Source organism: Leuciscus leuciscus (genome assembly GCF_965113295.1).
Source record: "Leuciscus leuciscus genome assembly, chromosome: 3".
In the NCBI taxonomy this organism is placed as follows: Eukaryota; Metazoa; Chordata; class Actinopteri; order Cypriniformes; family Leuciscidae; genus Leuciscus; species Leuciscus leuciscus.
In genome coordinates, this window is record NC_138727.1 from 64,529,696 (window position 1) to 64,557,149 (window position 27,454).

A 27,454-nucleotide genomic window follows, 5' to 3' on the forward strand; every position below is an offset into this window, starting at 1 on the left:
CCACTGTAATTTCTTGAACAAGAACATGAGGACATCAAAACATGCAAACTCAGAGCGATGGTTTAAAACTTTTATTTTTAAATTTCGATGAACAATTTGCATATTTAGAAACATAATGACGTATTCTCCTGTGTTGGAGGAGGTTTATAAATAATTTTTTAAATCTGATGAAATGGCGCACATTGTGTTCCCAGATAAACGTTATTCGCAACACAAACTCACAGCATGCAGAGATGGAGTTTGAGACGCTCCACACATATAAATGATAACAGTTCATGTGGAACAGCATAAATGTGAACGCAGCTGTTAAAAAACGGTAACACTTTACAACTAGAAAAAAAGTTTTTTGAGACAAACTTTAAGTTGGCTTGAGAAAGCCGGACCAGAGAGTTTGAAGAAGTTTAAAGTAGTTTAAATTATGACTGATAGATTAGTTAGAAAGAAAGATTAGTTAGAAAGAAAGAAAAAGATAGATAGATAGATAGATAGATAGATAGATAGATAGATAGATAGATAGATAAAGTTTATTAGTATATAGAAAGGTAGTTTAATTGAGTCTATGATCATGGATTTTAGATTTGAGTTTTTGTGTTGAGCACTACTGGGCCACCGTAGCCTTGGCTCAATTTGAACTATCTGCAGTTAAAGTCTATGGGATTTTTTGATTTTTAATATTTATTTTTAAGAAAACAAAGTCAAATCAGTCTGAAAAGATATAGCAACTTAAGTCAGAACAGTCTGAAAGTCTGACCTGAGTTTGGAGTATGTAGAGTTAAAGCTCTAGGAGGAGTTAGAGTCAGACATTTTTGTCTCGGAAAAAGAATAATACGTTTAAATAGGATTTCAGTAAGTTGGCTTTCGTAAGCCAACTTAATAAGGTTCATTAGTTAACATTAAAGTATTAACTAACATCAACTAACAATGAGTAATACATTTGTTACAGTATTTATTAATATTTGTTAATGTTAGTTAATAAAAATCCAGCTGTCCATTGTTCATGTTAGTTCACAGTGCATTAACTAATGTTAACAAATACCACCTTTGATTTTAATAACGTATTAGTAAATGTTGAAATTAATATTAACTAAGATTAATAGTTAGTTCATGTTAACTAAGGTAGTTAACTAATGAACCTTATTGTAAAGTGTTACCAAAAAAACATTTATTTTGTCAAAGTATAGAGCTAGTTTTGAATAGGTTCTTCTTGCCTGCAGAATTACAGCATCTTCCAGCGTTTCTAACCGTAAAGCAAATCATTGCAATTGTCCTACTCTGTAAAACATGACTATAATCATGGCAATCAACATTCGGTTCATCTCTACTCACGATTGACATAAAAGCTCGATGTGACTGCCTCCTACTGGCAGTAGGAGCTCAGTGAATGTACATTTTTAGGATCAGTTGAGGGATTAAACTGTGTAAAGACACTATGATGATTCAGGAGCTGTTTGTTCTTTAGCGTGTTTGTTCTGGTGGGTCTGAAAACCCCCTAAATAAGCGAATCTCTCGTCGCAGATGGAGCAGCGGTAAGGCTTCTCTCCTGTATGAACTCGCTCGTGGATCTTCAGGACGTCCGATCGAGCAAACGTCTTGTCACAATGTGAGCATTTGAACGGTCTCTCTCCCGTATGAATCCGCTGGTGCTTCAGTAAGTTGGTGTTTTGACGGAAACTCTTCCCACAAACGTTACATCGGTACGGCCTTTCTCCAGTGTGAACTCTCTGATGAACTCTGAAATGAGCCGGGTCAGAGAAGCTCTTCCCGCAGTGAAAGCACAGGTACGGCTTCTCTCCGGAGTGCATTCTCTCATGCCGCTTCAGCTGAGATATCTGACGGAAACGTTTGTCACAGTGAGAGCATCGATGCAGTTTTTCAGAATGTATTTTTTGGTGAGATATCAGACAAATGGGCTGTTTGAAGGTTTTCCCGCATTCGCTGCACTGATACGGCCTCTCGCTGGCGTGCGAACGCATGTGCGTCTTGAAATGGGACCCATCTCTGAATCTTTTCTCGCAGAGAGGGCACTTGTACGGCTTTTCCCCCGTGTGGATCCGCTTGTGAACAAAAAGAGATTGTTTGGTGCTGAAATACTTGTCGCACTCACTGCAGTGGAAGGGCTTTTCGCCAGTGTGCGTCTTCATGTGAATTTTCAGATTACCAGACGTGAAAGAAACCTTCCCGCACTGCTCACAGCGAAACTCCTTCTTCACTCGGTGCTCTTTTGAATGACGTCTCTTCTCTTCTAAGGTAGGAAAGCTGATGTCGCATCTCTTGCAGGAAAAGTCTTTCTGTTCTGTGTGTTTTCTCTCATGTCTCGATAAATTTCCCTGTTTTCTGAACGTTTTCCCACAGGTAACGCAGGAGAAACTCTTGACCTTCAGCTGCTCTTTTGATGTTGAGGCCGTTTCTTCGTCAGAAGATGAACCACCTTTCTCATCTGAAAAGAACAAAATAATATATCTATTGGCTTGCATGTCCCCAACACATGAAGACACATATCAATTCTGAAAATATATTCATGCAGGGCTCGAGACTAACGGCGTCCTATCGTCCTGGGGACGATAGAAAATGTGTTTAGGACGAACAGAAATATTCTTCAGGACGCCTACAGGACGAAAGACATTTTTGTATGTGTGTTCATTTATTACTAGCCTATTAGGGTAACTTACTTAGAAAATGCCAAAATTAACCGACCAAGCGCTGACTACAACGGAGCGCGTCTTCTCATGCTGTTACTATAGTTACTATCACTGGCCAGCTACTCACCCGGAGACTTGTTTCGCGGTACATCTCACATGGCTTATTTTCACAGACGAAAACGAGACGATAACTAAATAAAACTAGTTTTGAATGACACAAACCATGACAAAAATCTATTGACATTTTCGTCAACGAATAAAAACTAGACAAAAATGTTAGATAGTGACGATTTGGGAAGCGATCCAGTCAGAACTGATGTCCTGCGTTTGTGGTAGATGCGCACATTTGTACTGTAACGTGCTGATCTACCCAGCGGCACACGGGTTGACATGCGCTGAATCCTGCATGTCTCATAAAACGTTAAAAAACTTAAACGTCTGGGAGAATGAGTAGAGCAGACATATAGATCTGAATAAGAGTGACGACGCAAAAAAAGAGCTCTATTCGGTACGGTTTTCTGTGCGCACACACCCGACCCGAAGCGTGCAGCCATTCACATAGACACCTATACAGCGCGCGAGTACTGAACTGAGCTCTCTTTCGTGTCTGAGTGGACAAATGCACACAAATATGTCTAAATGTCCGTTTTGGAGAGTATTCACGTAAACTATGTTGGTTATGTCTTAAACAGTTGTGAGTGTATCGAATGTGCATCAGTGCATTGGATCCGCATGTCATTGGACATGATGTCTTAAAGTGACAGTGGGTAATAAACCTAATGCGGTCTGTGTCCTTAATATTTATCAAGCAACAAAAGAAAAAGAGAAAAGCATTCACTGCTCGTTAATAGCTTTAATAATGATTCATTATATTTAATTCATACAAATAAATATGTCTGCTGCTTGAAAGAATAAAGAATGATGATATTTTTGAGATATGTAGTCACCTGTATTTATTTGTTATTTTTTAATCCAACCAACTCAAAAACGTTTTGAGCTGTATGTATTTGTTATTTTTCGTATATGTAAAAAAGAAGAAAAAAAATTTGTTCTGCATGAATACATAAAGCATTTAACTCCTGTTATTTTTTATTAAATCTGTTTTTTACCTGTTTACAGATAACTACTTTGAATGGAGCTAAATAACTAACAACTATAGATGATAATAACAAAGTACAGAAACAACATGTTTATTTTGGGACGGTTGACATTCACTTTAGGACGGTTCAAATAGTTTTTCAGCACGGTTCCAGGACGGAGGTGAAAAAAGTTAGTCTGGAGCCCTGATTCATGTAATTTGGGTCAACATGTAACATAATGAACATTCAAGCCATAAACCATGTCGACCGGCATCCTAAGAAATTTTGCAATTAATTATGATGGAGCGCATCTAAAACTTTAAGTTGTAAACCCTGTAAAAACATTTATTGATAATCAAGCGTAGCGTCAGTTCTGGCATGTCACGTTAGTCAAGCTCGCCTCAGCTGATCCACATCTACCTATAGGATATATAGCTAATTACATATAGCTAATTACACTCCTCCATCCCCAGCTCCTCCTCTCGCCCAGTCAGGATTTGGCATTCTGATTCCCCTTGAATCAGAATTAATTCTCAAATTATGTTGTACTAAAATCTTGAATTAATGATATCTGCAATACATTCATGTTGGTTCTGTTTCCCCTATTGCTGCTCATGCTAGGCTGCATGGGTGCGCAGGGAGTTCTCGCCCAGAACCGAACCATACCGTCAATCCAAAACTGTATGCTAATTGTCAATCGTATCCGACGATAGTGGTCCTGACAGAAAGGTAGTTAAAGCTTGATGGTGTTTTAGGCCCCCAATGGCTCCTTAGAGGCAGCTAACCCTACCCTCAACCTTAAACCTACCCATCCCCTCGCTGCCTGGAAGGCGCCGTTGGGGGCTTAAAACACCAAGTGCCGTAGTTAAAGGGATAGTTCTCCCAGAAAGGAAAGATATCCCATAATTGACTCACCCTCAAGCCATCCTAGACTTTTTTCTTTCAGCCAAACACAATCGGAGTTACATTAAAAAATATCCTGGCTCTTCCAAGCTTTATAATGGGAGTGAATGGTAACTTGGATTTTTAAGTCCATAAAAGTGCATCCATCCATCCATCATTAAAGTAATCCATACGGCGGGGGGTTAATAAGGACCTTCTGAAGCAAAGCGATGTGTTTGTGTAAGAAAAATATCCATACTTTATAAATTATAATAACTAGCTTCTGGCAGACAGCGTTCACACCAAACGCGAATAGAGCGTCTGGCACGAGTGATTTCAATGTTAAGTCAATGCAAAGATGCGTTTACGCGCGTCTGGAGGTCCTGCGTTTAGTCCAGTTCACGCGAATGACGCGAATTGAGCGGCTGGCGCGGAAAAAAAATGTTTGTGCTTTTTGTGCATTCACGTGTTTGACTCGAATTCGCGTCTGACACCCGAGTTGAAAAATCTGAACTTTGTCGTCAGTTCGCGCCGCGTTAACCAATCAGGAGCCTGCTTGCTGCTGTCACGTGGTGAAGTAAAAACAAAGTAAATCTTTTATCACATAAAAACTTGATTTCAATATATGAGACATTCATTTTGTATTGAATGCTATTTATTCCATATCTAAATCCAGATTATATGAAACATTATTATTCTAATGTAAAGACAACCAATATACTTTAGTGTATAAGAACATAGTTCGTGTCTGGACAGTGTTGTGTGAGAAAAAAAAAAAGAAAAAAAATTCACAGGACAGGTTAATTACTTTTGGAGGCTGGCTCCATTTATCATCAATACAAAAATAAATGACAGATTATGTGGGTGTGGGCGATCCTCGCTCCGATGCGGGACAATAGGTCCTCAAACTGGCCGCGGGACAGGCGGAAGCACCGCTGATAGCGGCCGTCATCCAGGCACAGCTGCTGGAGCAAATGGTGATACTCGCCAAACTGGGTACGCCTCCGGAGGGTCTGGTGGACCCAAGTACGGCGGCGATGACCCCTATGCCGCTGTTCTGCTTTCCAAAGCAAATACAGAGCGGTAACTCTCTCGAGGAATGCTCGACCAACATCAGCCATTTTGCAAACAGACAACCGCCTAGCACTTGCCCCGCCCACAAGAAGCTGATTTCGCCTCAGACGCGCGTCAATTTCACTTCAAACTTTTGCTTTTTACGCGCGTCAATTTCGCTCTGGACATCGAATGGATTCAAAATGTTCAAGCGTCCAACTAGACGCGAATTTGACACGCTATTCGCGTTTGGTGTGAACGCACAGAAAGTAAGTCAACTTACGCCACAAGAGTAACACTTGACGATGTATGATGTAGATGTAGGAGTAGCGTAAAGCTTTGAGACTCTCGCGGTTCAAACAAACAGGGCTGGGCAAAAACTCAAGCTCCTCTTCTCTTAATATCGAAATTCTCCCACATTTCTCTTTAAACATTCTCATTTTAGACTTCTAATTTGGGACCGTTGTTTCGTTTTGCTCTATCTAACGCTTCTGCGTTCGTCAGTACGTCATGCGTCAGGTCAAAGGTTACTCTTTCGCTGTAAATCGAAGTGTGCGGCCGTCTGTCAGAAGCTAGTTATTTTAGTTTTTAAAGTTTTAAATATGGATATATTTCTAACAAAAACGCATCGCTTTGCTTCAGAAGGCCTTTATTAACCGTGTGGATTACTTTTATGATGGATGGATGCAGATTATGGGATCATTTTCTTTTCAGGGTGAACTGTCCCTTTAAGATAAAATGTTAAAGGAAGAAACATACCCATATCTGAGGGAATAAAGTCACCATCATCACAGTGATCATCATTATCATTGTCGTCGTCGTCATCATCATCATTGCTCTGTAATTTCTCTGCAGTGGTTTCTTCTCTCGTCTCCTTTGAATTTCTGCAGTCCATCAGTTTGACGGAGCACATCTTCAGTGGCGTCTGCTGTTCTTCAGCGTTACAGTCAGAGGTTTGATCAGCGTTACAGTCAGAGGTTTGATCAGCAATACAGTCAGAGGTTTGATCAGCGTTACAGTCAGAGGTTTGATCAGTGGATCCATGATCTTGAGTCTCAGTATAACAGAGTAAACTGAGGCTGAGCTCTGAGTCCTGTGTGTCTCTGGATCTCTGATCTCTGACGCTCCAGACTGAATCCTGAGAGTGCAAAACACAAAATATATGCTGAATCTGTCATTGTGTTATAATAAATCAACTTAAAACACATTTTCAATGGACAAACAGACAGAGATTGAAGTGAGCTATGAAATGCAGTGTGAGCAGCTCAAACCTCTCTGTTGGGGTTGTCTCCTCTTTCTCTCAGCTTTGCCTCCAGTGACGCCACCTCTTTCTTCAGCTGACAGATTTCAGTGATGAAATCCTCAATATCCAGCATGGACAGATCAGTTCCTACTGATTTACAGCAGATCACATCCATCTGCGCTGTCATGGTCAACATCTGAAGACAAACACAACATATTTATTACAAGACACATTTATAATGAACTGACACTGATCAAACTCAAAAATATTGTTTATGATTATAAACGAGAGCAGAACTGATCTGTTAGTAGGCTATATGACTATTTCAGAAATGTAAATGCTTTGTTTACATTTTAGAGCCAGCGTTAAGCAGGAATATTGCATGATCACCCACATTAACGCATTATTCTGTCGCTAGAATTAATCAACACATTTAGCGTTCGGCAAAAATAACGAGATTCGGCGAGAGAGAGAAAAAATCTTAATTTCCGATCATCAAAACACTAAACAAAATCAACCACTCTATAAACAGATTAATAATAAATCCCAAAAAAACGTAAATATAAATGTAGTAAAACGTATTTAACACCCACCGGCTCAGTGTTCAAACAGTAAGATCTTCTTTCTTTCGTTCGGGGTAGTTTTACTTGCGGAATGAAGAGCCTCATGGCGCCTCCTACTGCGCCGGAGTGAGAGCGACGAAATGAATGTACATACACCCTAAATTTGTTACTAATAGTTTGAGAACGATGCCGAATGTTCCAATGAATGTAAATGCTACTTGTTTAGGGGATATTTGGCATATTGGTCTCATGTAAACACAAAATTCAGCCACAGCTTACTTTACTTTAAAACATAGGCCTAGTACATCAGGCCAAGAATGACCGTTATTACCTCAGTTCATGTTTACAGAGATGATTCAGACACAGAAATACAATACACGATAGAAGTCAAGTAATAGGGGGTATTATTGATTGAGGAAAAAGATGGAGAGAGTTTGCTGTAAGATATCTAGCGGGTGTTTCTGAAACCTGTAGGAGTCGCTGTGACGCTCCTCAGTGCGCCAGTAAAACCACTGAAGAAAGGACGAAGCTGCCGCACTCAGACTGAGGTTTTTAACTGATTGTTGATTTACAGTATTTAATGTTTTAATGAGCTGAAATTAAGCGTTTCCTCGCCGTTTATTCTTAAAAACCAAATTAGCAATGATTTAACAGCAGTAACCATAATTTAACTTATAAATACCAACACCAACACCAACTGTAGTAACACGTTATAATGCTGTACACTTTTAAAGGATGCTTAGAAATGAGTACAAGTATTTAAATCCAGCAGCTAATTTAATTAGATGTGCAATGTAAACTTATAATATAGGACAAGTTTACTCAATAATAAAAAAGCAAACAAACAAGTCTAAACATTTATATCTGGAAATAGTTTCTGAATATTCTCAGAAATTAAAGTAACTTTTCTCACAGATTATTATTTTGTAGTTCTGTTGTTCATTATATGTGAAATAATTTTGAGACTGATCAATTCATTATAAATGTGTCTTGTAGTAATGATGTTGTGTTTGTCTTCAGATGTTGACCATGAGAGCACAGATGGATGTGATGTGCTGTAAATCAGTAGGAACTGATCTGTCCATGCTGGATATTGAGGATTTCATCACTGAAATCTGTCAGCTGAAGAAAGAGGTGGCGTCACTGGAGGCAAAGCTGAGAGAAAGAGGAGACAAACCCAACAGAGAGGTCTGAGAAGCTCATCATTTCATCCTCCAGCTCAGTCAAACCAAAGTTTTGTTAGCTTCTCACTTCTTATGCACATCTCAAATTAAGTTAACAGCAAAATATGCTAACAAATCACCAATATACCCACTAGAGATAACTGCTGAGTAATGAGGCTAATATCAACTGGTTGTTGTTTATTTGTGTTGATCTATGATGTGTTTGTCAGGATCTGGAGAAGGTTTCAGTGTGTGTGACTGATGGGACAGAAGCTCAGGATTCAGTCTGGAGATCCAGAGACACACAGGACTCAGAGCTCAGCCTCACTTTACTGTGTTATACTGACGCTCAGGATCATGGATCCGCTGATCAAACCTCTGACTGTAACGCTGGAGAACAGCAGATGAAGATGTGCTCCGTCAAACTGGAGGACTGCAGGAACCTGATAGATAGACGAGGAGAAGAAACCACAGCAGAGGAACAACTACAGAGCCAGGAGGAGGAGGATGGGAATGAACATGATGATGAAGATCAGAATAATGAGGATGATGATGAGTTTATTCCTGCAGGTTTGTTTCTTCCTTTTATGACCTTTTTTCATGACACTTGAATGTCAGTAGTCTCTGTAGGATTAGGCTCATATTGGTCTCTGGTGGTCCTGATTAGGGGTGTGTTTCCCAAAAGCATTGTTAGCCAACAATGATCTCCATTGAACTCTACCGGTAATGACGGAACCTGCGACCATATTTGACTTTAGGAAACGCACCCCAGGTTTGAGAGCACATCGACTCCGATATTTTGGGAACATAACTAGCTCTAGTCAAATACTAGTGGTGTAACGGTTCTCGGTAAAAAGAAATCGAACCGTATCGTTCTCCACCCACGGTTCGAGATGCACTTGGTTGATCTCAAATCTGATGACGCATCTTTGATATGGTTTGTTGAAAATAACAATGTGTAAAACAGACAGTACTGCTAATGTATGCTTCTTTCGATGGATGTACACGCTGGCTCTCGGAAAAATGCATTATAACAGCGATAATCCAAAAAACGTGATCAAAACGGTCACTCTTTGTAAATATTGAGTTCTCTTTTAAGTCTTGCGCTTGAATGGACAAAATGCTCAAAGATTATGTCAACATTGTCCATTTTGATGAGTATCTTAGCAGACAAATCAAACAACAAAAGACTAGCAAATCACTCACTGCTCTTGATTGAATAGCTTTTCTTATTTTAATGAGGATTGATCTTTAATTTATACAGTCAAATATGCAATGTTATTTTACATTTTGATTACTTTATCAAATTCCTATACCTGAAAACTAATGTTAGACCTACCTGAAAAACCTGAAAAGCACTGTTTATTTTATTTGTATCTTTGCTCTATAGTATTTATTTGTACTTAGATTATTTGTTCTTATTATCTTGAGTTTAATTTCATAGTAGTCCTTTTTTCCCTGAACACAGAACATACCATACCGTACCAAAACCGCAAACCTAAAACCGCGATACAAACCGAACCGTGAGCTTTTTGAACCGTTGCATCCCTATCAAATACATTTTAAAGTTTGACATTTTACCACCATTTTGTTCCTGGCAGATGAAAACACTGGTTCATCTACTGATGGAGATGAGGAAACAGCCTCAACATCAAAAGATCAGCCGACGGCCAAGAGTTTCTCCTGCGTAACCTGTGGGAAAACATTGAGCTCACAGGGACATTTAGTGAGACATGAGAGAATACACACAGAACAGAAAGACTTGACATGCAAGAGATGCAACATCAGCTTTTATACCACTGAAGAGAAGAGACGTCACTCAAAAGAGCACATGAAGAAGGAGTTTCACTGCGAACAGTGCGGGAAGGATTTTTTCACCACTCCTTATAATATGAGAGCTCATATAAAGACACACACTGGCGAAAAGTCTTTCCTCTGCAGCGAGTGCAACAAGTATTTCAGCAACAAAGGAAATCTTGATGCTCACAAGCGAATCCACACGGGTGAAAGGCCGTACAAGTGCCCTCAGTGCGAGAAGAGTTACAAACACAAACCCCATCTGAAGAGGCATGTGCGCGTTCACACCAACGAGAGGCCGTTCCAGTGCAGCGAATGTGGGAAAACCTTCACAAACTCAAGCTGTTTAAAGTCACACCAGAAAATACACTCTCAGGAGAAACCATATCAGTGTTCACACTGCGATAAACAATTCCGTCACAAATCTGATTTGATTTGCCATGAGAGGACTCACACCGGAGAGAAACCGTACCTGTGCTCCTACTGCGGGAAGAGCTTCTTTAATCCGGCTCATTTTGGAGTTCATCTGAGAGCTCACACTGGAGAAAGACCGTATCACTGTAGCGATTGTGGGAAGAGTTTCAGTAAGTGTGGTGCCTTAAAAAATCACCAGGGGATTCATACAGGAGAAAGACCGGTCAAGGCTTTGTTGCTGTGTGTCAACCAGTCATTCAATCAAAATGCTGCTTGGAGTCAACCAATCAGCATGTTCAGCACCCCAAGTCCCACCACCGAAAGTTCCTGACCTATTAAAAGAGTAGTACCTCGTGAGCAGGTCCTTTCTGAGGGGGACATTTTTACCCGGAACTTCATGTAGACCCTGGTTCCTGCGGTCGAAACACACCGAGTACCACCCCAAAGTCCCTAACCCAGACAGCAACATACTGTCGGCCCAGATCCGGCCCACATCTGGGCCGTGTGGAATCCATGTGTACCAGATGTGGGCCGGATCTGGGCCGACACTATTGGTGCTTTTCCACTACACAGTACCAGCTCGCCTCGACTCGACTCGCCTTTGTTTGGTTTTCCACTGTGTAAAAGTTGTACCTGTACCTGCTTCCAGGTACTTTTTTTCGTATCACCTCCGGCGAGGTTCTGAGCGAGCTGAGGCGATACTAAAATGTGACGTGAAAACACGGCAGACTGCTGATTGGTCAGAGAGAATCGTCACTATTCACTGCGTCATCATTGCACGCGCCAGACGGAGTATCCTGAATAACCCCGCCATTTTTAAATAGTTTGGCCAGAGATTGTGAGAAACAGCCACATCCCGAGGATCAAAAACAGCATACACTCGATTTCCTCCATTGTCGTGTGTGTGGGTAGCGGCGGGTGTGTGTCGCGTAGAAGATTACGTCACGGCAGTTTCCTGCGGCGTCGCTATGACGACCAGGTACTATTGTGGAGGTACTATTTGCAATGGAAAACGGAGCGAAAAGCTAGCCGAGGCGAGTTGAGTTGAGCTGGTACTGGTAATGGAAAAGCACCATATGTTGCTGTAAGATTGGTTCCTGGGGAAAGTTCCTGCAGTGAAAACGCGGCTAATTATTGTATTAAAAAGCCTCAAAATAAAATAATAGGCTCTATCTATGAGTGCCTGGATTTCATAACGCTTTTAAACATGTTTTATGTGTTTGGAATGTGCTCAAGAATGATTGTAAGGAAGTAAAAGAAATGTATATATATTATCGGATGGTTTCCTTTGGGATGTGCTTTATTGAATCAAGAAAGTGTGGTTCCCTTTCAAGTGTGGTTCACTTCGACATTATGTCACTGACGTATATGGGAACTCCCTTCCTTCTCCGTTTTCACTGAAATCTTATAGGCTAACGCCAGCTGGAGACAGCTGGCCAATTGACGCGAAACATGCAAATGCTGACTGGACCGCGGGCAGTATAAATAGCATGGGCGCGACAATTACGTCAGAATCTCTTTCTTCACGCTAGAAGTCTTATCTGAAGTCATCGTGGAAGTTGCAATAGAGGTTACTCACCATGTTTCCTCCCCGCATCCGATGGCTGCTACATGCCAGATATGTGCGGGTCCTATTGACTCACTCTACCCTAACAAGGAAAATCAACCGAGGCCGCACTCGCGGACGACAAGCAATGTGCCGGACAGTGCGCGCCCTCAGGGGAATAAACCCGGGCATCAGCGGGGATGAGGCCCACTGCCGCTGGTGGGCCCTCTCCTGCCCAAAGACGAGTTAGCGCTGCCCGTCGCCACTCCGGTCCTTTTCGCGTGCTCGCTAGAAGGACTTGACGCGATAGGCTCTGTGGAGGATACTTAGCCCGGTATCTCAGCCAGGCTACTTCAAGAAAGACTCCGTCTTCCACGACGTCCTATGGATAGTCATGCGCAAAGACGCGCGTCTAGAGGGATGAGGCAAAGGCCATGGCTCCGTGTCTTAAAGGCGCAAAGTGCGGATGCTATGAGTCTCTAGACGCCCCACTCTGACAATGGAAAAGTGCACAACCGCAATTCGGTGAGTGTTTACCCCTTTTAGTCAGTCTTGACTACGGGGTTGCGGAGTCGTTACCGCTTATGCTGTTGACGCTGGGCCTACGTAACATTTCTGTTACGACAGAAACGAGGAAACAATGTGCAAGTAAAAGCTCTTTTATTTAGAATGAAGTAGTGATGATGATGATGATGATGAAAGTCCAAGATGATGCAGGCTGTGGCGCAGGGACTTCGATGGCCAGACGCGGTGAAGACAGAAGTGCAGGGTGCTCTGAAGTGCCGACAAAATCCTGACATCAAACGAATCCACAAGACGGAGACCGGAACACAGGAACTCAGGACGGAGACGATGAACAGGAACGGGAACAACATCAGACACAACACAAGGACTTCATACAACGATCTGACAGGGGAGATGAGAAAGTGGTGCACTGCAAAAAATGCTTTTCTTACTTAGTATTTTTGTTTTGTTTCCAGTCCAAATATCTAAAAATTCTTAAATCAAGAAGCATTTACTAGAGAAGTAAAATGACATAAGAAATTCTATTTTGTTTTAAGGTAAATAGAAAGTACTTTAAGTAATTTTGGCTTAAAACAAGCAAAATTATCTGCCAATGGGGTAAGCAAAAAAATCTGAATAAGAATGGAAAACAAGAAAAAAAATCTGAATTAAAAAAAACAACAAGATTTTTTTGCTTACCCCATTGGCAGATAATTTTGCTTGTTTTAAACAAAAATTACTTAAAGTACTTACTTTTTACCTTAAAACAAAATAGAATTTCTTATGTCATTTTACTTCTCTAGTAAATGCTTCTTGATTTAAGAATTTTTAGATATTTGGACTGGAAACAAAACAAAAATACTAACTAAGAAAGCATTTTTTGCAGTGTGAGTTTATATATTGTGATGAGATGGGCTGCAGCTGATGATGAGTGATTGCAGCTGGATCGCTGATCAGTGATAACAAGCCGGACACACCCACTCACGCGCTCACACACATGTAAACAAACAAAGCACGAGACGAGAGAGAGACATTGGATCTATGAACCGTGACAGTACCCCCCTCCCTAGGAACACCTCCTGGTGTTCCCAGGCCCCCTTACCTGCCGATTATAATCATCGATAAGGGAGTGATCCAGAATGTCTCTGGCAGGTACCCAACTTCTCTCCTCTGGACCGTAACCTTCCCAGTCCACCAAGTACTGAAATCCGCGTCCCCTCCGCCTTGAGTCCAGTACACGATTGACCGAATAAGTGGGTTCCCCATCTACGAGTCGCGGCGGGGGAGGAACCGGGACTGGCGGATTAATACGAGAATGAAATACGGGTTTAATTTTGGATACATGAAAGACGGGGTGAATCCTCCTGTACGCTGGAGGTAGGTTGAGGCGGACTGCCACCGGACTAATGATCTTGGTGACAGTAAACGGGCCAATGAATTTGGGAGCAAGTTTATTAGACACGGAACGGAGAGGAATGTTCTTGGTAGAAAGCCACACTTTTTGACCAGCGACGTATACGGGAGGCCTAGACCGGTGGCGATCGGCTTTGGCCTTGGTGCGCAACCCCACCTGGAGTAGAGTCTCACGGGCTCTAGTCCACGTGCGGTGACACCTCTGGACGAAGGCGTGAGCGGAGGGGACCGCGACTTCGGATTCCAGACTAGGAAAAATTGGTGGCTGGTACCCTACGCTACACTCAAACGGAGATAGGCCCGTAGATGACACTGGCAACGTGTTGTGGGCGTACTCCACCATAGAAAGTTGTTGACTCCACGAGGAAGGATTCTTGGAAACCAAACATCGTAACGTTCTTTCCAAATCCTGGTTGGCTCTCTCAGTTTGGCCATTGCTCTGGGGGTGGAACCCTGAGGACAAACTGACAGTCGCCCCCAAAAGCTTACAAAATTCTCGCCAAAATTTGGACACAAACTGGGGTCCCCTGTCAGAAACCACGTCTATCGGGAGGCCATGTAACCGAAAGACGTGGTCAACGACAATCACCGCTGTCTCCTTGGCTGAAGGTAATTTGGGCAAGGGAATGAAATGGGCCGCCTTCGAGAACCGGTCCACCACAGTCAAAACTACCGTGTGACCCTGAGAGGGTGGGAGGGCGGTAACAAAATCTAGAGCGATATGGGACCAGGGTCTCGAAGGGACCGGCAGCGGTTGGAGTAACCCATCTGGAGGTCGATTGGAAGTTTTACCAGTGGCACAAACTGAGCAAGCCAAAACAAAATTGTGAATGTCACGAGCCATGAGAGGCCACCAGAATCGTTGCTTGACTAAAAATCTAGTGCGACTGACTCCTGGATGACAAGCCACATTGGAAGAATGCCCCCACTGAATGACGCTGGACCTCAGACCCTCAGGCACAAATAAACGATTCGGTGGGCAACCGACCGGAGGCGTTACCCCTTCTAAGGCCTTCTTGACCTTCGATTCGACCTCCCATACGAGTGTGGAGATGAATAGAGTCTCCGGTAAAATGCACTCGGGAGTAGACGGGCGTTCGGAACGATCAAAAATGCGCGATAAAGAATCAGGTTTGATGTTTTTAGAACCTGGGCGGTACGAGAGAGTAAAATCAAAACGACCGAAAAAAAGTGCCCACCGAGCCTGCCTGGAGTTCAATCTTTTAGCAGTCCGAATGTATTCTAAGTTCTTGTGATCAGTCCAAACGATAAAAGGTACCCCCGACCCTTCTAACCAGTGCCGCCACTCTTCCAATGCTAACTTGACTGCCAACAACTCTCTGTTCCCAATGTCATAATTGCGTTCGGCAGGAGATAGACGATGAGACAAAAACGCGCAAGGATGCATCTTGTCGTCTGAAAGAGAGCGCTGGGATAAAACTGCTCCTACCCCCACCTCTGACGCATCGACCTCCACCACGAACTGACGTGATGGATCAGGGGTTGTCAGAATAGGGGCTGAAACGAAGCAACCCTTCAGTTTGGCGAACGCAGCCTCGGCTGCGTCTGACCACCTGAACGTCGTTCTGGGGGAGGTCAAGGCGGTCAGAGGTGCGGCTAGTTGGCTGAAGTTGCGAATAAAACGCCGGTAGAAATTGGCGAACCCCAGAAATCTCAGTAGGGCCTTACGAGACTCTGGACTTGGCCATTCCACCACAGCCTTGATCTTCTCAGGATCCATGCGCATTCCCTCAACCGACACGATGTACCCTAGGAATGGAACAGACTGTGCATGAAAATCGCATTTCTCCGCCTTGACAAAAAGCCCATTCTCTAGCAACCTCTGAAGCACTCGTCGGACGTGCTGCACGTGTTCCTGGAGAGAAGAAGAAAAAATCAGTATGTCGTCCAGGTAGACATATATGAACTGATCTATCATATCTCGCAGCACGTCATTGACGAGTGCCTGGAAGACCGCTGGGCTGTTGGAAAGGCCAAAAGGCATAACCAAATATTCAAAGTGCCCTCTGGGGGTGTTAAAAGCGGTCTTCCACTCATCCCCCTCCCTGATGCGGACCAAATGATAAGCATTACGTAAATCCAATTTTGTGAAGATGGACGCTCCCTGCAACCTCTCGAAGGCTGAAGACATCAACGGCAAAGGATAGGTATTCTTTACCGTGATGTTGTTCAACCCCCGGTAGTCAATACAAGGTCGCAGGGATCCGTCCTTCTTCCCCACAAAAAAGAACCCCGCCCCCGCTGGTGAAGAGGAAGGACGGATGAACCCCGTTGCTAGAGAATCAGAAATATATTTCTCCATAGCCTCCCTCTCAGGTGTCGAGAGTGAATATAACTTGCCTTTAGGCGGAGCCGTACCTGGTAATAAGTCTATAGCACAGTCATAGGGACGATGTGGAGGAAGAGAAGCAGCCCGAGACTTACTGAACACCTCCTTCAGGTCCAGGTACTCCGCGGGCACGTTAGACAGATCCATTGCCTCCTCCTGGAACACAGGGACAGAAACAGACGGACAAGCAGACACTAGACAAGACTCATGACATCGACTGCTCCACGCTGACACAGACTTGAGCTGCCAGTCCACTTTGGGGTTGTGACGGATGAGCCAGGGGTGACCAAGTACTATGGGTGCAAGGGGAGTGTCCAGGATGTAGAATGAGATGGTCTCAGTGTGGTTGCCTGATGTGATGAGGGTGATGTCTTCAGTAGCAAAAGTGATGGTAGGAAGTTCTTGTCCGTTGAGTGCATGTACAGCGATCTGATGTGTGAGGGGTTTGAGGGGAATCTGAAACTGACGTGCAAATGAATGGTCCATAAAATTACCCTCAGCCCCGGAGTCCAAGAGTGCTCGACAATCGTGAATGCGTGCTGACCATCTCAGTCTTACCGGAAGGAGGGTAGATGTTGATGAGGTCTTCTCGGCGGAGATCCCACCCGATAGTAGCCTCATACTTACTATCGGGCTTGGCCTTTTTACCGGGCAGTTGTAAGCGTAGTGCCCGGCTCCTCCACAGTACAGACAAAGGCCCTGGGACCTCCGCCTTTCCCTCTCCTCCCGGGAAAGCCGAGCTCGACCCACCTGCATGGGCTCGTGATCGTAGACGGGGCTGACCGCGTCCCCGCCTCCAAAACGTGGACCCTCGACTCCTGCCAGAGGGCGACTGCTCGTTGCGCGACTTCCGACTCTTGATAGCCGTGCGTCGACTCGTAGCGCCAGAGCGATGAGGTCATTGAGTGACTGAGGTAAGTCCAAGGCGTAGATTTCCCTGTGGACGCGGTCAGCCAGCCCATGCAGGAACATGTCCCACTGCGCCTCCTCGTTCCACTGGCTCTCCGCCGCTAAGGTTCGAAACTCGATCGAAAACTCTGATACAGATCTTTCTCCTTGACGTAAATCGGCCAGCATCCTTGCGGCTTCTCTCCCGGCGACAGCGCGGTCGAACACTCTCTTCATTTCGGCGGAGAGCTCCTGGAACGAGGAACAACACGGGTCTTGATTTTCCCACACCGCCGTTCCCCATAATGCCGCTTTCCCAGTCAGGAGAGTGAGGACAAAGGCGACCTTGGAACGTTCATTATTGAAGGTCTTGGGCTGGAGGGAGAAATGCATGGAACACCGGGTTAGAAAAGCCCTGCAAAAATTAGGTTCACCTGAGTAGGGTTCTGGAACTGGTAGGCGGGGCTCTGACTGGGATGGGCCTTCCGATGGTGTGGGGGGAACGGCTGGTGTGGGCGGCGCAGTGGGAGCTCGCATCTGTTGGATCTGCCGGGTGAGCTCGGACACCTGCGCCACTAAAGCCTGAACAGCGCGACCAGTATCATTGAGGTCTTTCTCTTGAAGATCCATACGCGCCATGCTGTTATTGATGTAATCCTCCATCGATGGTGCTGTACTACTCGCTGTTTCCATGTTGGGTCAGATCGTTCTGTTACGACAGAAACGAGGAAACAATGTGCAAGTAAAAGCTCTTTTATTTAGAATGAAGTAGTGATGATGATGATGATGATGAAAGTCCAAGATGATGCAGGCTGTGGCGCAGGGACTTCGATGGCCAGACGCGGTGAAGACAGAAGTGCAGGGTGCTCTGAAGTGCCGACAAAATCCTGACATCAAACGAATCCACAAGACGGAGACCGGAACACAGGAACTCAGGACGGAGACGATGAACAGGAACGGGAACAACATCAGACACAACACAAGGACTTCATACAACGATCTGACAGGGGAGATGAGAAAGTGGTGAGTTTATATATTGTGATGAGATGGGCTGCAGCTGATGATGAGTGATTGCAGCTGGATCGCTGATCAGTGATAACAAGCCGGACACACCCACTCACGCGCTCACACACATGTAAACAAACAAAGCACGAGACGAGAGAGAGACATTGGATCTATGAACCGTGACAATTACATATTGATGTGCTTACAGCTTATGTTGTCAGGCTGCCCTGTATCCTTCAGTGCAACTGGCCATTCTGATTTAACTACGTATTCACAGTTGTTGTCGCTACGCCACTGACGCTGTGTTTATGTACACACTGCACACTGATATGTGCTATGATTTGTGCCGTTATATTGCCCTGTATCCTTCAGTGCAACTGGCCATTCTGATTTAACTACGTATTCACAGTTGTTGTCGCTACGCCACTGACGCTGTGTTTATGTACACACTGCACACTGATATGTGCTATGATTTGTGCCATTATATTGCCCTGTATCCTTCAGTGCAACTGGCCATTCTGATTTAACTACGTATTCACAGTTGTTGCCGCTACGCCACTGACGCTGTGTTTATGTACACACTGCACACTGATATGTGCTATGATTTGTGCCGTTATATTGCCCTGTTTCCTTCAGTGCAAATGGCTATTCTGATTACCACTTATTCACAGTTGTTGTGCGATGCCACTGACGCTGTGTTTATGTACCTGATTGTGTGTGTTATGCTTATGCCACGATATTGCCCTGTATCCTGCAGTGCAACTGGCTATTCTGATTACTACGTATTCACAGTTGTTGCGCGATGCAACTGACGCTGCGTTACGTACACACTACACACTGTTATGTGTATGATTTATGCCACTTATATTGCCCTGTATTTTCAGTGCAAATGGCTATTCTGATTACTACGCAGTACGTATTCACAGTTGCTGCGCGATGCAACTTACGCTGTGTTACGTACACACTACACACTGATATGTGTTATGAATTTTGCCGTTGTATATTGCCCTGTTCCTTCAGTGCAAATGGCTATTCTGATTACTACGTATTCACAGTTGTTGCGCGATGCAACTGACGCTGTTACGTACACTCCGCACTCTGTTATGTGTAATGATTTATGCCATTATATATTGCCCTGTGTCATTCAGTGCAAATGGCTATTCTGATTACTACGCAGTGCCCATCACAGTTGTCGTGCGATGCAACTGACGCTGTGTTTACGTACACACTACACACTGATATGTGTATGAATTTTGCCGTTGTATATTGCCCTGTATCCCTCAGTGCAAATGGATATTCTGACTTCTACGCAGTACGTATTCACAGTTGTCGTGCGATGCAACTGACGCTGTGTTTACGTACACACTGATATGTGTATGAATTTTGCCGTTGTAAATTGCCCTGTATCCTTCAGTGCAAATGGCTATTCTGATTACTACGTATTCACAGTTGTTGTGCGATGCAACTGACGCTGTGTTACGTACTCTGTTATGTGTAATGATTTATGCCATTATATATTGCCCTGTGTCATTCAGTGCAAATGGCTATTCTGATTACTACACAGTGCGTATTCACAGTTGTCGTGCGATGCAACTGACGCTGTGCACACACTACGCACTGATATGTGTTACGATTACGCCGCTATATATTGCCCTGTATCCTTCAGTGCAACTGGCTACTCTGATTACTGTGTATTCACAGTTGTTGTGCGATGCCACTGACGCTGTGTTATGTACATTGATATGTGTCTATGATTTATGCCGTTATATATTGCCCTGTATCCTGTGCCCTATTCTGATAACTACGTAGTCACAGTCGATGTCGCTATGCCTCTGACGCTGTGGTTTTTGTACACAAAATGTAACTATGCTTATGCATAGTCTCAGTCGTCGCAACGGCGACTTGCGTTGCATCTGTGTACACACTGAAGCGTTATGCTATTATGTTGCCCTTCAACGTAACTGACCATTGTGTTTGAACTGAGCATATTCATGCAGTTTCGGTCGCTTCAGCGACTTGCGCTGCATTATACACACAGATGTTTAAAATGTGCACACTGATGTGTTATGCTGTTATGTTGCCCTCTATCCTTCAGTGCAACAACCAGCTATCCTATCTACTGTGCATATTCACAGTTCTGTCACTACGGCGACTACACTGCACTTATGTACGTACAAGGACGTGTTTTTGCTATTTGTTGCCCTGTTTCCTTCAGTGCAAAACTAGCTATCCTAATCTAACCGTGCATGTTCACAGTTTCTGGATGTAGGTATGTACACGGATGTGTTATGCTGTAATGCTGCCCCATTTCCTTTGTTGCAGCTAGCCATCCTGATCTAACTGTACATCTCAGTTCTGTCTCTACACAGTTTCTGTTGCTACGGCGACTTACGCTGCGTTTATGTACATACATGGACGCGCTACAGCGACCGATGCTGTTACGTACATGGGCTACGCTGTTATGTTGCCCCGTTTCCTTCAGTGCAACTGGCTATTGTGTGTTAACTCGTTAACTCACAGTTGTAGCTACGGCTACGACTGTGTTTGTGTACTTACTGAGGTGCTATGCTATTATGGGGATATTATCTAACTGCGTATATTCACAGTTGTTGTCGCTATGGCCACTAGCACTGTGTTTATGTACATTCAGTTATGTGTTGGTTTGCACTTCTGTGCATCGGCTTAGAACATTGGCTATGTTCTACAAGGGAGTGTCAGTTCCTCGTGACCCCCTTACTAGCCTATCATCCCCAAGCTGTGAAACCTTCTTGTGTGTCCGCTGCTGGGTCCATAGTTGAGCAAGACACTTACACTATCAAGTGTTGGGAGCTCTCTTGAGATGGCCTTAATCCGCCTGCTCTCGCCCCAGTTAAGCACGTTGGAGACCTACGCTCATTCTAAGCGAATGATGTTGCATTGTCTCGGACCTGGTGACTGCAGCGTCACTCTCCGTCCGATACCAAGCTGCGTTCCGAAGTCGCTTACACCGTTCAGAGCACAGATTGGTCCCTGCCCGCCTTATCTGCTGAGCCGTCAGCCTTGCATGATGCCGATGCTCAGAGTGCTGTTGGCCCTGTAAGGGCTTTGCGGATGCACGTGGATCACTAGGCAGCAGTCTGACCAGCTGTTTGTGTGCTTGATGGATGGTACTAGGGACGTGCTGTTTTATACTGAGACTTTCTCACTGAATTCGACGCTTTCAATGTTGGCTAAATGCCTATGGGATTTAGGTATGCTGGCTGTCTTCTCAGAACACGTTCGCCAGGGTTTCAAGTTTGATGCACTGCCTATAGCGTCGTGGGTTCGGTGAGTTGTATTAATGTACTCATGAACTGTTACCACCAGCTGTGCAGTAGTCTGCATTATGCAGAGTTACCATTGCTGCTAACTCTGTGTTATGACTATAATGTTACATAGCTGTTTCCGCATTACGCAGTAGTTTTCAATTCCTGTTAACTCTGTGTATGGCTATAAGGTTATGCAGCTGTCACCGCTATTGCCGTCGACACTGTGTTAACTCTTGTGCTCGAGTGCTTATGGTGTTGTGCTGCCCTCTCCAGTGCAGTCTTCGCTTCATTGCATTGGATATGCAACTTTGGTAAGGTCGGAGCAGACGTTCTTGGTCTAGTTTCGCCTATCAGTTTCGAGTGCTCCTAGCGGCGCTGCTGGCTTAGAACTGTTGTCTCTCGTGGGAGTGTAGCTTGACCCCGTTCAGGGCTTATCTTCACTGCGCTCACGGCGGGATTCTATACAGTTCCCATATACGTCAGTGACGTAATGTCGAAGTGACCGCCTTGAAAGGGAACGTCTCCGGTTACTATCGTAACCTCGGTTCCCTGAGAGGCGGGAACGAGACATTACGTCAGCCGCCGTGCTCGCCGTTTGATCAGCTGTGCTAGTGTTCAGTCTTGATTCTGACGTAATTGTCGCGCCCATGCTATTTATACTGCCCGCGGTCCAGTCAGCATTTGCATGTTTCGCGTCAATTGGCCAGCTGTCTCCAGCTGGCGTTAGCCTATAAGATTTCAGTGAAAACGGAGAAGGAAGGGAGTTCCCATATACGTCAGTGACGTAATGTCTCGTTCCCGCCTCTCAGGGAACCGAGGTTACGATAGTAACCGGAGACGTTTTCCTTTCACACAGTATTTTTAAACTTCCATGTCACCTATGTTCTTCCAGAGCATGTGTGAGATGTGTGTTTGTTTGTTCAGGTAGCTACTATACCTTCAATGTCCATTTGCAGATTTATATATTTATTATAAATGTATATATTGAATCTCACGTGAACACAAAACTCGACCACAGCTTCTTTTAGCACTAATACTAACTGAAAAACATGGCAATACCACATCAGGGCAAGAAATGGCTGTTATTTACCTCAGTTCATGTTCAAATTCAAGCCCAAATTGATTCCTCTTTCGTGTCTCCTTGCATTTGGATGGACACATACACACAAAATTAGGTCAAAATACCAGTCTCAACAAGTATTCTTGTAAACACAGGCGGTTTTGTCTCGAGAAAGTACCTGAAATGAACATTACATTTAGACCTTACTTTATTTGTAACTTTGTTACAGTGTATTTATCTATGCTTGTGATTTAAGCATTTGTTCTTATTTTTTGCTGATTGTTCACTTGTCTTTAATAATGTTTGGACTTTACTAGTTAGGCTAGTTTTTGATGTGGTATTGGAGTACTTCAAGTGTGCTTTAAGTAATAAATGGAAAGCAAATTTACCCCCCACCCCCAAAATATATTTTTTTTCTTGCTGATCTGAAAAATGATCTGATCTGTGACTCAAAAACCGTAATATCATGCGAACTGTGAGTTTTGTGATCCGTTGAACAACTAGAAGGTGGTTGCAGAATGGTGCAGTGAGCATGACTAATTACAAAAATAACAGCTAAAAACTTATTTTTGTCGCCGTCTTTTAATTAACTTTATTGTACTATAGCAAAAACATAAATATTAAAAACAGCTGTATCATATCACAGCTGTGCAAGCCGACAGTTTTTGCTGTGACCATTTCACATTTCCGGGTTTCTCAGAAGCGGATGGGAGATTACATTAAATATATTTGTTTGTGTTCCAGTTTGCTCAAAAAGCAAAAAATAAAAACTCCACAACAGAGTTTTCATAACTTTTCAACAAGAGAAAAAAAAACAGAGATTGATATTTTACAGATTTTTTTTTTTTTTTGTAATTGATGCAAATGTAATATAATACAACGTATAGTGTTATAAATGTACATTTAAAAATATATATATATATATAAAACTGTGCAGGATTTACAACGCTGATGACCGTTAAAACACGTCATCAAGGCTCCGCGCCACTGGAATTCAAGGGTATTTTTGAATGAGAAAAAGGCGGATAAAGTTTGCCGTGTAAATACGATTTCTAGTGAACAGCAGGTGTTACTGGAACCTGTAGGAGTCGCTGTGACGCTCTTCAGTGCGCCGGTAAAACCACTGAAGAAAGGACGAAGCTGCCGCCGTGCTCAGACGGAGGTTTGTTGTTTTGTCTGTAGTGATTTATTGAGCTTAAATCAAGCGTTTTCTCGCTGTTTATCCTTAAAACCCGAATTAACCATTGTCCAACTTAGATATTTTTATTAAAACCACAGTAACCACACGTTTATTGATTACTTCAGCAGACGTGTTTTAATCTTTTATAAACCAGTGTACTAACACGATATTTAATTTTCAATTCTGGTCACTTTTAAAGGACTCTTAGAAATGAGTATCACATCCTGTTTAATTTCCGAAATTTGAGTTTATTGAATCCAGCAGCTTAATAAGAGTGTTAGATGATAATATATTATAATATTTGATAATACTACTCAAGAAACTAAGCAAATGCGCCTAAACACGTGCATTTATATATTACATTTATTTCTGAATATTCTCAAATTAAAGTAATTTTCTTTATTTACAGATCAATTCTGTGTAATTCTGCTCGTTCATCATCAATTCAATTCTTATTTATTTGTATAGCGCTTTTCACATATTGTCTCAAAGGGTCTTTACAGAAAATGTCTACATTACAGTTTGAAGTAATGTGTTAACAGAGGTGACAGTCAAAGTAATGTCGGAAATGTACAGTTAAGATAATACAAAAAAGTTATTCATTTAGGTATAAATGATCTCATTACAGCGATAATTACAAGTTCTGATCATAATGATTACAATATATAGAAAACTTGGCAGTGTGCATGTTGATTCAGAGTTGGTGTCATCTCTTCACAGGTGTTAGGCATCTGAAGTCTTTGTGAGAGGCTGGAGCTGACATACTCTCTAGTTACCTCTGGATGGGCATCCCGAGATAAAACAGAGAATCAACTGGAAAATACCATTTCAAACAAAAGGTAACCATGTGCATTTGATCTGATATAACTGGAGGACATGGTTATGAGATGCATTATGTGAATGCTTGGCTAAAGAGATGCGTCTTTAATCTAGATTTCAACTGGGAGAGTGAGTCTGACCCCCGAACATTATCAGGAAGGCTATTCCAGAGTTTAGGAGCCAAATGTGAAAATACACATTTTCAAATTTCACAATGTAAATGTGAAAATTTGTGAACTTAGATATTCTAGGTACTACCAGAAGTCCGGAGTTTTGTGATCTTAAAGAGCGAGATGGTTTGTAAGGCGATAGAAGATCAGTTAAATACACAGGAGCTAAACCGTTTAGAGCCTTATTGGTCAGTAGAAACACTTTGTAATCAGTACATAACTTAATAGGTAAACAACGTAGAGATGATAAAATTGGTTATGATCATATTTTCTTGACCAAGTAAGAACTCTAGCAGCTGCATTTTGGACTTATTGTAGCTTGTTGTAGCTTGTTTATCGTTATTTATTATTTAAATAAAAATGAAGCAGCAGTATTGCACAGCTGAGTCATGTTGTGGGCTACGTATTTCTTCCTTTAGAGAAGTAGAACATTTGTTGCTCTGTTTGAGCATGATGCTTTTTAGATGGCTAGGTTAAGCACAGTGCATCCTCCTGACAAATGTGCTTTTAACAGCTTAATTGTTTAAAGCCCTATTCGGACGGGACTAGTTTAACATGGAGAGTTGGGTTGTAATTTTACCACAGGACGTCTGTAATAATAATGGCCAATTCGCACGGTATAAGATATCTCAGTAAAACTAGCAGAAGTGGGAGGAGTAATTCAAATAACGCTCCGCTGTCACCCACCTGTCGTCATGTGCGTATTACATTGCTTCCTGATATCATGTTGTGCGCAAACACGCACATATATATATATATAACCTATATTTGTATAGGCCTATATAAAACAGTGAGGTCCGGTCGGATGTATTAAATTCAGATTGAATTGTGTTGGTAATAGGCACTTATCTAACACTAAAATAAGTTTTGTGCCTCTAACAAGTGCTTTCAACCTCCTTTTTGATCTGAATGGTGTGTAAAACACTTGAGTTTTGCCACAGACTTGACATCCCACCGCCTAGAACACAACTGAATGCTTTTTTAAGCGCCTCCATACGTGACAACCCACGGAAAACTACTTTTAAATAGGAAATGACGGAATATTTACGTACATATTTACAGCGGGTCTATTTGCACGGGATTAGTATTACCTGAGGTCATTTTTCTGGACCTTTTTACTGATGGTAAAAGTCGCCGTAATCTTTACTGACATTGTCCGTAATGATTACTGAGATGCACATTCTGACGGGACTAAAATCACTGAGAAGCTCTGGTAATTATTACTTTACCCAATCTCTCCACGTTAAACTAGTCCAGCACAAAAAGCACGGTAGCCACGATACCCCAAAGTAGTATTTAAAAAAATATAGTTTTAAGCTTTAAAATAAATAAAACCACTTGTTTTTTGAAAAGCATATGACTACATTTTTCCACACAGTGCTATCAAGAATCGATAAGAGAATCTTTAAAGAATCAGATCGATAAGCAGAATCGTCAGTGGCATTGATATTGATAAAATCTTATCAATTCCAATCCCTATGTGAAGACAGTAAAATTATAATCAAACATTAAAGAACATAGGCTACATGTTTTTTTAAGTTTTTTTTTTTTTTAGAGTTAAAAGATTAAAGGTCCCGTATTATGCCCCTTTTCACAAGATGTAAAATAAGTCTCTGATGTCCCCAGAGTGTGTATGTGAAGTTTCAGCTCAAAATACCCAACAGATCATTTTTTACAGCATGTTTAAATTGACATTTTTTGGGGCTCAGAAAACGCGCTGTTTTATGGCGCTTTTCCACTACACAGTACCAGCTCGGCTTGGCTCGCCTCGACTCGACTCGGCTCTGTTTGGTTTTCCACTGTGTAAAAGTTGTACCTGTACCTGCTTCCAGGTACTTTTTTTCGTACCACCTCCGGCGAGGTTCTAAGCGAGCCGAGGCGATACTAAAATGTGACGTGAAAACAAGGCAGACTGCTGATTGGTCAGAGAGAATCGTCACTATTCACTGCGTCATCATTGCACGCGCCAGACGGAGTATCCTGAATAAAAAACAGCAAAAACAAAAACAAAAACATCCAAAAACAGCATACACTCGATTTCCTCCATTGTCCTGTGTGTTTGGGTAGCGGGTGTGTCTCGCGCGTCTCGCGTAAAAGATTAAGTCACGGCAGTATCCTGCGGCGTCGCTATGACGACCAGGTACTATTGTGGAGGTACTATCTGCAATGGAAAACGGAGCGAAAAGTGAGCCGTGCCGAGCTGAGTCGAGTCGAGTCGAGTCGAGTCGAGTCGAGTCGAGTCGAGTCGAGTCGAGCTGGTACTGGTAATGGAAAAGCGCCATATGTGTGTGCCCTTTAAATGCAAATAAGCTGCTGCTGGATGACCCAGGGGGCGGAGCTTCATAAGCTCGCGCTCAGTCTGTCAGGACAATTTCATCTCACGGAATGATGATAATATC

At 43.0% G+C, this 27,454-nt stretch overlaps 2 protein-coding genes across 2 annotated transcripts in view; one reads left to right on the plus strand and one right to left on the minus strand.

The window, feature by feature from the left end:
• Positions 1–56: 56 nt before the first annotated feature.
• On the minus strand, positions 57–7,564 carry LOC309495558 (uncharacterized protein; the record flags this gene model as incomplete). The annotated part of the gene is made up of 4 exons (XM_082165339.1): positions 57–2,437; positions 6,413–6,791; positions 6,925–7,092; positions 7,490–7,564. The coding sequence occupies 4 exons, from the start codon at positions 7,562–7,564 to the stop codon at positions 1,428–1,430; spliced, it is 1,632 nt and encodes a 543-aa protein (XP_082021465.1). The 3' UTR covers positions 57–1,427.
• Positions 7,565–7,978: 414 nt separating this feature from the next.
• LOC309495419 (uncharacterized protein) overlaps positions 7,979–27,454 on the plus strand; it is a 28,063-nt gene continuing 8,587 nt past the window's right edge. The window contains exons 1-2 of the mRNA XM_082165191.1: positions 7,979–8,007; positions 8,480–8,647. Of these exons, the coding sequence (XP_082021317.1) occupies positions 8,480–8,647 (168 nt within the window). The 5' untranslated portion in view covers positions 7,979–8,007. The remainder of the gene's footprint in view (positions 8,008–8,479; positions 8,648–27,454) is intronic.